Raw genomic sequence first — 12166 nt, forward strand, 5'->3', positions numbered from 1 at the left:
ACACTGTGCTGTTAGGGAAGTAATTCCAGGATTTTGACACAGTGACTACAAGTCATTCACTGCAGGATACTCAACTTTGACATCCTCTTCTGGCTTGGGGATTTGCGCAGTTTCATCCCAGGTCAATAGTGATCCCAGTTTTTGTGAAAGAAGCATTAGTAACCTACAAGATGTAATGATATGCCCCTCACATCCATTCTCCATTTTACATGCCCACCTTCCATTTTACATGTCCACCCAATTTCAGGAAACAGTCACATCAGGCTATGTTACTGCCTCCATGCACCAGGAATACTCCTGACCCAACATAAAATCCCAAACTGGCCCTCTAAAAGCTCTCAACAAGATCCATAACTAGCTGACGTAGAATTATTGCTCAACTGGGCAAGTTTTCAAGGCCAGAGTTTCCCCTTCCAAATGAAACTCACTGGTGGCAATGGAACCCAACCTGCCAGCCTATTTTCAGCAGTACCATTTATAGCTTCCGCCCATCTCCATTCACAACACCACTGGGGCATAAATTCTACATGCAGGTCACTAATGGGTTGACTGTTAGAAGTCACAGCTTTTTTGAAGCTATGATGGCCATCTATGAAGCAAGGTCAAATGAACAAAATCTCTTTTACTCACAAAATGATGGCAATGCCATCTGTTTTCTTTTTAAAGAGAGCAGGGCTTCTTAGTGTCTACCTCAGTGAGAGGTTTTTATTCAGTTGAACTTAAGATGGCACCCTCCAGAGAGCTGCCTCATGGTGGAGGTCAGATGACTACACCAAGTCAGGTAAGACATGTAGAAATGATTGCATTTCAAACCAAATACTCCTGTTTTCATTCCAAACAAAAGATACAAACACCAAATTTTTCTCGCAAACAAAAGACAACTGTGCCTACATGCAATTATCCACTATACCTAAGTTACCAACTACACAGCCACTGTTCTCTGCATTAATAACTAATTTTTCTATTAGTCAGTTCCTGCCCCTGCATTGCATATGTAGGCTGGAATTTTCCAGCCATTCATGCAGGTGGGATCTTTCAGTTTCCCAGTGGCAAAGGATGCATTCAGCCAGAAACTCCGCTGATAACAACAGGACCAGAAGATCCCACCATCTCCGCGAAAAATGCAACGGGTTGCATGGAAAATCCCACCCATAGTCTTTAAACCATGCAAGTCTCTTAATGGTACCAGTCCATGTTGACATTGACATCTGTTTCTTGTCCAGAAGAGTGTTGTTCCTGTAGAACTTGTTGCCATGGGGACTGCTGTTGTTTCATTGCGGTTGTTGCGACCTCGGGGATTGATGGTAGTTCTGTACAGTACTCAGTAGTGAGATCCCTTCTTTCTGACTGGCAGATTGCTCTGAAGGAACAGTTTTACTAGTTGTGTATGTATGCCTATGGCTGAGCTGATACATTTGGTCATTCATTTCCACTGAATTTAATCAAGGTGACAATTTCTCGATGAATGTCTGAAGTTTTCACTTGCTTTACACCTTGGGTTTGTGTATCATTAACCCAAGGTTCAAAGCGTTAGTTCAAGGCTTTCAAAATCTCTGGCACCTGTTTTCTTTGCTTTTTGGTTAAATTTAGCGTAGCATACAATTTGTAGCAATCTCTTCCCATAAGTGTTAGAAGAATGGCTACTCTTATTGGTACTGGCTTGTTAATTGACACTGTTGCAAGCTCATAGTTTTGCCATTGCAAGTGGATAAAGTGCCAATTCTGCCATGTTTGACCTTTCAATTTGACAAGAGCTGGAATTAGGAAGTTCAATACCCTTTTCTCTTACCCAGTATCTTAAGAACATAAGAAATAAGAACATAAGAAATAGGAGCAGGAGTAGGCCATCTAGCCCTTCGAGCCTGCCCCGCCATTCAATAAGATCATGGCTGATCTGTCGTGGCTCAGTTCCACTTTCCCGCCCTCTCCCCATAACCCTTAATCCCCTCTCTTATCAAGAACCCATCAACCCGCTTCTTAAAAATATTTAGCGAGGCAGCCTCCACCACTTCAACGGGCAGAGAATTCCAGAGATTCACCACCCTTTGAGTGAAGAAGTTCCTCCTCAACTCCGTTCTAAACCGCCTCCCCTTTATCTTGAGGCTGTGCCCCCTAGTCCTACTGTCTTTTTTGAGCGGGAAGAGTCTCTCCACCTCTATCCTATCCATCCCATTCATCATCTTATACGTCTCAATGAGATCTCCCCTCATTCTTCTAAACTCTAACGAGTACAAGCCTAGTTTATTCAGCCTCTCCTCATAGCTCAACCCCCTCAATTCCGGTATCAGCCTAGTAAACCTCCTCTGCACTCCCTCCAAGGCCAAAATATCCTTGCGCAGGTGCGGCGCCCAAAACTGCACACAGTACTCCAGCTGCGGCCTCACCAATGCCCTATACAGCTGCAGCAAGACCTCCCTACTTTTATATTCAATCCCCCTCGCTATGAAGGCCAGCATCCCATTCGCCTTCCTGACCACCTGCTGCACCTGCAAGCTGGGTTTTTGCGACTCATGCACAAGGACCCCGAGGTCCCTCTGCACCGTCGCCTGCTGCAGTTTTTCGCCACGTAAGTAATAGTCCTTCCTACCATTCTTCCTACCAAAGTGGACCACCTCACACTTGCCAACATTAAATTCCATTTGCCATTTCCTGGCCCATTCGCCCAGCCTATCTAGATCCTTCTGCAGACTCTCCACACCCTCCGCACAATTTGCCTTTCCCCCAATCTTGGTGTCATCAGCAAATTTCGACACCCTACACTCGGTTCCCTCCTCCAGATCATCTATATAAATGGTAAATAGCTGAGGCCCCAGCACCGACCCCTGGGGCACCCCACTAGTCACCAACCGCCAATCCGAATAGCACCCATTGACCCCCACTCTCTGCCTCCTATTTGACAACCAATCCTCTATCCACGCTAACACCCTACCCCCAACTCCATGTCCCCTGACCTTCTGCAATAACCTCTTGTGAGGTACCTTGTCAAACGCCTTCTGAAAATCCAGAAAGACCACATCCACCGGCTCTCCTCTATCCACTGCCCTAGACACATCCTCATAGAACTCCAGTAAATTTGTCAGACACGACTTCCCTTTAATGAAACCGTGTTGCGTCTGCCCTATCAAGCAATTCCCTTCAAGATGCCTCGCAATTTCCTCCTTAATGACGGATTCTAACATTTTACCTACCACAGACGTTAAACTAACCGGCCTATAATTCCCCGCCTTTTGCGTGGCACCCTTCTTAAACAACGGCGTAACATTAGCCGTTTCTTTCAGTATGCATTCACTTCTCCTTATCCTTTTCCAGCAGTTCTTTGCAGATTTTAACATTTCCGTGTGCCTTTCTGAGCTGTGTCTTCTCTGCAGCATTTCCAGGATTCTAAAACATTGTTTTATCCCCACTTTGTGACACTGTTTTATCTTTAAAGACAGCCTAGCTGCTCAGTGAATGTCTCAGTAAGAGGTCTTTTTTAAACTGAACTTACGATGGTAGCCTCATAGTAGAGGTCACATTAAATGCAGCAAGCCAGACAGGAATATTTGCATTTCAAACCCAAACTTTCCATCGATGCTGGACGAAACATTTTCAACAACTCCTCAGTCATGAATCCACAGTGACAGCTTATACCCTCCAGGCTATTCCCCAGTGGTCTGTGGTAGAATCCATGGTGAACTACGATCAATGGGGGACCTGCGATAAGCAATCAATTAAATGAACAATAACAAAGCCTGCTGCTCCAATGGAATCCCAGCTGAGATCATTCAGTCACATCAAGACTCAAAACAATCATCTGGGGGGATAAAAGAGCTCCCCGCCCTGACTTCAGGAATGCAACTGTTGTAACTACTTTCAAGAAGGGAAATAAATAACGCTGTGGAAACTATTGTTGTACTTCTTTCTTGTGCAAAGTGGGGTAAATCCTGACACACATTCTCCCGAATTGCCTATGAAGGCTGAGGAAATCCTCCCAGAGAGATCATGGGGGGTGGTTTAGAACGGAGTTGAGGAGGAACTTCTTCACTCAAAGGGTGGTGAATCTCTGGAATTCTCTGCCCGTTGAGGTGGTGGAGGCTGCCTCGCTAAATATTTTTAAGACGCGGGTTGATGGGTTTTTGATAAGCGAGGGGATTAAGGGTTATGGGGAGAGGGCGGGAATGTGGAACTGAGCCACGACAGATTAGCCATGATCTTATTGAATGGCGGGGCAGGCTCGAGGGGCTAGATGGCCTACTCCTGCTCCTATTTCTTATGTTCTTATGGGACTTATGACCTTCCAGAGGAACCTCTCACATGGCTTTTGTGGCCAAGAACAATGTTAACACTGCTGCCTCACAGCGGTTTGGGTCACTGTGCGGAGTCTGCACCTTCTCCCTGCGTCTGCGTGGATTTTCTTTGGTCCTCCAGTTTCCTCCCTCAGTCCGAATGATATGCTACTTAGATGCACTGACCCTGCTAAATTGTCCCTCAGTGTACCTGAACAGACGCCGCAGTGTGACGACTAGGAGATTTTCATAGTAAATTCATTGTTAATGTAGGCCTACTTGTGACAACAATAAATAAACTTTAAAAAGCTTATTTATTAAAATGCAATTATTATTCATTTGACGACCTGACCAAATCATGGGGTTTGTGCTCCAAAGAGTTGGATGTCCAAGAATCTTCATCACAATCTACAATTGCTTCAAATATATGACTGCAAGTGCCTGGACAGTGGTTATCTGAAACATTCACCCCCAAAATTCCGACCAGGCTAAGCAAGGTTGAGTGATATTCGCAGTCTACAACAGCTATTTGCCTCATCAAAGATCAGCTGTCCTTTGGCATTAGTAATAACTCAACTCTCAGATGGCCCAACTTCCAGGAGAGGACAAAGGAAATGCTTCAGAGGCACTCTGAAGTCTCCTCAAACCATGACAGCATTGACACTAATGACTGGGAGGAGGCGACAACTTATCCATCGAGCTGCGTTATGCTTTGAATCATAATGCCTTAATGATGAGGCAGAGCAGTGGCTAATAAGGAAAGGAAAAGAAAGCATATCCTGCACTCCCACTACCCTATGTGGTCAAAGTTCTGTGGGCTGAGAATCAGACTGTACAAACATGTGAAGACCAATGGCAGAAACTTGCAACCGTGAGGAGATGTCATCTTCGAATCAAGGGGCAGCTGTCAACAAAAAGTGGATTGGCTGTTAGCAGTTCCAAATAAGAAATGTTCAACTACTGATATGCCAACATTGCCTACATTCTAAGGAAAACAAATGGAACTGTGTCTGTGTATACAGCATATATAGTTAAAAGGCAAACACTAACTATTAGCAAAAAAAAGAAGCATGATTTAAAACAAAAGCATACCAGTATAATTAATTGGACTTACCAGACTAGGACTTTTGACATTTTTCTCCTTGTCTTTACCTGGTTTACTTAAGTCCCATTTCTCAGCATTGATATCTGCTTCATTCCACTCTGGCCAGAGAGGAAAGCGACCTTTTCTGGATTCAGTAATTCCCCCTGTGCCTCCGCAGCTCAGAACAAATGAAGCAGTGCTGAAGTTACAACAAAAGGACAAGTAAGTGTGGATGATATAAAACTCATAACTCTAGAAATATCTCAGGAAATAAGATTCAGCAAATGCAGTCAGTTGTTAAGAAGAGAAACAAATGCTGCACTCAAACATTCATGAACTAAAGGACTATTCAGCTCCTTAAAAACACTGTGAATTCAAATAACTGCCACAATTTTATGTTAGTTGCAAGGTAAAACAGTATAAATGTAAAACTGTTGCAATTTAAACAAGTTTTTGAATAAGTTATTTGCAGATTCTTCTCCCGCTAGTATCTTCTTCATTATTTATTTCTGTACTTCAAATAAATTGTATTTATAATACATATCCAGATAAACATGAGTGCCAAAATTCGGCATCTTGTTGAGACCATAAACCTCAAGACATGACCAGGCGCACTAAAATTACGACAACATGAAACTATGTAGCCTTTAGCCTATTTTCACCAAGGTTGCCTTCGCTTGAATTCAATATAGTTTATAGTGCTGTTCTTCCCCTTCCTTGATTACAAAAACATCAGTGAACATAGAAAGTAGATTTTTCCCAAGTGGGTTAGCTCATAAAGGCATCAGATAGATGGAACCCACTCCCTTAGAGAAAGAAACAAATAAAGCAGATGTCACTTTGGGATTCTGTGACAGGTTAGCTGGAAAGATTAACCTTTTCACCAATCATCAGCTAGTCTCCCTTGGTGCGCACCCCTGTTCCTTTTCTGCTCACAGCTGAAACTGCTGTGTCTTTGCTTTTACGTGGATGGTAAAGTTCCCACGGCACTATTTCAAAAATCAGCCGAAGAATAAGAATCATAGAAGTATATAGCACAGATAAAGGCCCATCGCATTTGTGCTGGTCAAAGACAACCCACCTAAGTCTTCTAATCTCATTTTCCGGCGCTTGGCCCATAGTCTTGTATGCCTCGGCATCACAAATGCACATCTAAACACTTCTTAAATGTGATGAGGGTGTCTGCCTCCACTATCCTATCAGGCAATGAGTTCCAGATTTCCACCAAACTTTGGGTGAAAAGACTTTTCCTCATATCCCCTCTAAATCTCGTGCTTCTTACCTTAAATATATGTCCCCTGTCACTGATCCCTCCAAAAAGGGAAAAGTTTCTTCCTGTCTAGTTTATCTATGTCCTTCATAATTTCATACATCTCAATCATGCCCCCTGAATCGCCTCTGCTTCCAAAGAAAACAATTCCAGTCTATCCAATCTCTCTTCATAGCCGTAACTTTCCAACCCAGGCAAAATCCTGGTAAGTCTCATCTGCATCCTTTCCAATGCCTTTACAGCCCTCCTATAATGTGGATTTCTGAATTGTACCCAATATTCTAGCTGTGGTCTAACCAATGTTTTGTATAGTTCCAGCATAAATTTCCGGCTCATAAACTCTATGCCTAAGCAAATAAAGGTAAGTATACCATAAAGTTAACCACTTCACCCATCTGCCCTGCTACCTTAAGGGACTAGTGTACATGCAGACCAAGATTTGAAAGACTTGTTGTTAGGTGCATTGGCCATGCTAAATTCTCCCTCAGTGTACCAGAACTTCACACTTAATCCTATCTGTAGGAGGGTTATTTAGATCTGAAATGTCAACTCTAATTCTTTCCACGGATGCTGCCAGGCCTGCTGGGTTTATCCAGTATTTTCCCCATTTTATTTTAAATTTCAGGCATCCGTAGTACTTTTATGTTTATTATATTGCTGTTTGTGGGAGTTTGCTATGCGTGAGCGGCATGGTGGGACAGTGATTGGCACTACTGCCTCACAGCACCAGGGACTGGGCTCAATTCCAGTACCAGGTTAAAGTCTAACGGATTTATTTGGTAGCAAATACCACTAGCTTTTGGGGCTTTGTCAAATGCCACTAGCTTTTGGAGCAAAGCCCCAAAAGCTAGTGGCATTTGCTACCAAATAAGCCTGTTGGACTTTAACCTGGTGTTGTGAGACTTCTTACTGTGTTTGCCCTAGTCCAATGCCAGCATCTCCACATCTCAATTCCAGCCTCAGATCACTGTCTGTGTGTGAGTTTACACTTTCTCCCCGCGTCTGCGTGGGTTTCTTCCAGGTGCTCTGGTTTACTCCCACAGTCCAAAGATGTGTGGCTTAGGTTGATTGGCCATGTTAAATTGACCCTAGTGCCAAGAGAAATAGCAGGGTAAATGTGTGGGGTTACAGGAATAGTGTTTGGGTGGGATTGTGGTCGGTATAGACTCGATGGACTGAATGGCCTCCTTCTGTACTGCAGGGATTCCATAATTCTAGATATTCCAACAGTGATTACCCTTCAAAAGTAATCAATTGCCAGGTGCTTTGGGACATCCTAAGCAAGACAGTATACACATGCAAGTTTCTTTGTAATATTCACCAATCCTACAGCCATTAGGGATTTCAGTACTCCTCCAATTCTGGTTTCTTATCCATCTCCCACACTCTTCGCCCCACCGTTTGTGAGTGTGACCTCTGCCATCTAAGCCAAAAGACTGGAATTCCTTCTGTAAACCACCTCACTATTCTCTATTAAGATGCATCTTAAAACCTACCTTTTTGACCAAGCTTTTAGTTATTTTGCCTTTTTTAGCTCAGTGTCAATTTTAGAACCATAGAATCCCTACAGTGCAGAAGGGGGCCATTTGGTCCATCGAGTCTGTACCAACACTCCCACCCAAGCCCTCCCCTCTGCTCTATCCCCATAACCCTGGGCATTTGCCGTGGCTGATTCACTTAACTTACACATCTATGAACACTAAGAGGCAGGTTAGCATGGCCAATCCGCCTAACCTTCACATCTTTGGACTGTGGGAGGAAAGTGGAGCACCCGAAGGAAACCCATGCAGACAGGGGGAGAATGTGCAAACTTCACAGTCACATTCAAGGCCAGAATTGAACCCAGGTCCCTGGCCCTGTCAGGCAGCAACGTTAACCACAATGCTTCTGTGATGTACTAGGAGATGTTTAGTAACATTAAAGAGGTTATATAAATGCAAAGTGTTGCTGAAACAGTCGCGTTATTGATCAACTCAACTTATTAAAAGCCTGACCGTTAAAAACCATCAGAGCTTTCAACTCACATGTACATGGGATTATCATCCGTTTCGACTGCTTCTCACCACTAATTATAAATCACCCCTTAAGCATTAGATCATTAAGTTATATTACTTCTTAAACTATATCAATCCCTTTTATCACCTACAACTCAAGCTATCCCCTGCACAGTTAAAAATAGTCTGAGCAAAAGTCCCACAGTAATTCAGCCCGCAGTTCAACAGTTACACTAAATAAAGCACAGTGATAGCTGGATGAATCAGACACGAGTCACTGCAGAAGGTGGTGACACTGCCCCATTGATACTTGGGGCAATTCATAAGCTGCCAAGTGAAGGGAATGTAACATCTACAAATCACTCATTTTCTGGATAAATATGTGAGTTAATTGTAATTATCTGCTCATGCACATTTCAATTGACACAATCACCTCTACCCACATACATCCTCCCAACCATCTGCATTCTCTCAGTTAGAGGCTGTAGTCGTTACAGAAACTTGTGGCTGTCTGTCATGCTATACTGCATTCACACACAGAAATGCAGTATAATTTATGAGGGTTTCTTCCTGACAGAAGCAGCACATGCTTTTTATTTTTATTAAGACTGATTACTGAATAGGAAAACATCAAATTTGAAATATTTTAAACTTGTTAAAAATCTCATGCTGTGAGCTATCCCACTTGTGCTGTGGCAAGGTGCCGCAGGGGGATCCCTCCCCTCTCACTGAGGCTGGTACAATGCCAAAAACGAAGCAGGAAATCCATTCATATTATTCAAAATAGGACAGGATGGGTCAAGGACCCACCTCTGCGACAAGGAGAGTTCATTATTTCACCTCAGACCCCTCTCCAAAGGAAAACCGCCCAAGGAATTTTGTGTTTAACACATTCCTGGTCGATTGTACCTCTCTCTGTTCCTCGGCCTGCAAATATGCTACACTAACAAAAGTTAACGAGCTGAACAGCCTTTCTCATTTCATATTTTGCAATTCTATGTGCCACTATATTTTTCAATATCATAAATAGACTTCTTGCCCTGAGATAAATCCTCATATAGGAAGAAGAAAATGGAGGTGCATGTGACAAATGTAATAGAGTAATCCTGGGGACTTCAATCTTCATATAGACTGGGGAGGGGTGCGAGGACAAACCAAATTTGCACTAATAATGTGCAGGACATGCCTATGGAATGAGTAAGAATTGTTTTCTAGATCAGCATGTCACGAAATCAACTGGAGAGCAAGCTATTTTGAACTCGGTACTGTGCACTGACAAAGGGTTAATTAACAAACTTGCAGTAAAGGAGCCTCTAGGGAAGAGTGACCATAATATGCAAGAATTTTTCATCACATTTTAAGTAATTTAGTTAAGTCTGAGATTAAGGTGTTAAATCTGAACAAAGCAAACATCTAGGTATTAAGGTGAATTGGCTAAGGTAGATTGGAAATATGGCAGTAAATGAGTACTGGATAGCAATTTAGAAATCAATCCATAATCTGTAACAAACATACCTTTAAGATACAAAAACCCTCACAGAAAAAAATGTTCAATCCAGAGCCAATAAGAGAAATTAAAGATAGTGGTGGATCAAAAGAAGAGATTTAAATTTGTCAAAATTAGGTAGTAAGCTTGAGGACTGTGAATGTTTTAGGATTCAGCAAAGGAGAATCACAACATGTATAAGCGAAGAGACGAGCAAATGAGGGTAGCTCATCAAGTACATTAAACAGATTGTGAATGTTTTTATAGATATGGAAATAGGAAGAGGTTAGTGAAAGTAAACATGGGCTCATGGATGAAATTAAATGGGAACAAGAAAATGGCAGAGATATGAAACAAATAATTTGTTTGCGTCTTCATTTCAATATTCTTGAAATAATCGGGAAACAAGGATCTAATGAGAATGGAGAACTTAAAGAAATCAGTAAAAGTAAAGAAATAGTAGTGTGGAAATTGGGGTTAAAATAGTTTGAAATTTTCTGCTCCCACCTTGCAAGATTGAGTTGGATAGCCTGGCATGCCAGAACAGGAACCATATTTACATATACTTGAATCTCATGAATACTTATTAGAGGACCCAAAACACTGGTATTATGCACCCACTCTAAATGAAATGGCCACGCTGCCGGCCAATTAGACCAGTGTGCTTCATGACTAGATATAAGTGACAAGCACCTGGGGAACAGCACTTCACTTGTGACCTTAGGATATGAGTGTGCAGCGCTTGCCTATCTTTCACTGCATTGTGCTCACGGCTGCCCTGGCAAGACCAGTACGAAGTCAAGGATGAGGGATGCTCAGGGCTTTGTGAAACCAGTGGGAAGATGTAGAGGAGGCGGTTGGCGTTGGGAGCCAAAGGAATGACTAGGGGATGTGTGAGACAAGAAAGAGACAAGGGAAAGGGCTTGAAGGCAAAGGCTTGACTTGGGGCAAGTTGGAAGACTGTGGCAACGGGACCCAGGGGAAAGGTTGCACAGAGACACATGATTGGGGAACAGAGTACAGAGACACATGTCTAGGAGGTGGAGGATACTGGGGAAGACAGTACAGTGTGAGGAACTAGAGATACTTTTAAATAAGTTGTGGCTGTTAGGAAGAAGCTACAGCTTTAAGTTTAATTTATATTTCCATATTTTTGTGTTGAGAGAGGGGGAACCTGAGTTTTGGTTTCACTTTAAAGAATTAGAGTTATAGAGTAGTACAAAGCAGAAAAGGCCTGTCAGCCCATCGACTCTGTACCAACAATAACTACAACTAAAGTCATGCTAATCCCATTTTCTAGCACTTATCCCATATCCTTGAACGTTATGATGTTTAATGTGCTGATTTAAATACTTTTTAAAGCTTGTAACGTTTCCGGCCTCCACTGCCTTCCCAGGCAGGGCATTCCTGATTTCCACCATTCTCGGATTAAATAAAAATTCTTAAATCTCATGTCCCTCATCCTAAAACTATGTCCTCTCATGACTGACATTCAACCAAGGGGAAGAGCTGCTTCCCTACTCACCCTGTCCATACCCCTCATAATCTTATACACCTCAATCATAGGACATAGTACACCACAGTACAAGCCCTTTGTCCCTCGATGTTGTGCCAAGCTATGTCCAAACCCAAGATCAAGCTATCCCACTCCCTATCATTCTGGTGTGCTCCATGTGCCTATCCAATAACCACTTGTAAGTTCCTAAAGTATCCGACTCCACTATCACAGCAGGCAGTGCATTCCACATCCCAACCACTGTCTGAGTAAAGAATCTACCTCGGACATCCCTCCTATTTCTCCCACCATGAACCTCATAGATATGCCCCCTAGTAACAGCTACATCCACCCAAGGAAATAGTCTCTGCACATCTACTCTATCTGTCTCCCTCAACATCTTATAAACCTCTATTAACACGCCTCTCATCCTCCTCCGCTCTGAAGAGGAAAGCCCGAACTCCCTCATAAGACCTATGTTCCAAACCAGGCAGCATCCTGGTAAATCTCCTCTGCACTTTCTCCAGTGCTTCCACATCCTTCTTATAGTGAGCTGACCAGAACTGCACACA

The 12166-nt window shown here is 42.9% G+C and overlaps 1 protein-coding gene across 1 annotated transcript in view; it reads right to left on the bottom strand.

Annotated features, from left to right (window-relative positions):
* The window catches only part of adgb (androglobin), a 267020-nt gene that overhangs the window by 242857 nt on the left and 11997 nt on the right, over positions 1-12166 (bottom strand). Inside the window, exon 2 of the mRNA XM_080200127.1 lies at positions 5380-5548. Within this exon, the coding sequence (XP_080056253.1) occupies positions 5380-5548 (169 nt within the window). The remainder of the gene's footprint in view (positions 1-5379; positions 5549-12166) is intronic.

Source organism: Carcharhinus amblyrhynchos, chromosome 12, assembly GCF_965287045.1.
Source record: "Carcharhinus amblyrhynchos chromosome 12, sCarAmb.v2.hapA, whole genome shotgun sequence".
Lineage (NCBI taxonomy): Eukaryota > Metazoa > Chordata > Chondrichthyes > Carcharhiniformes > Carcharhinidae > Carcharhinus > Carcharhinus amblyrhynchos.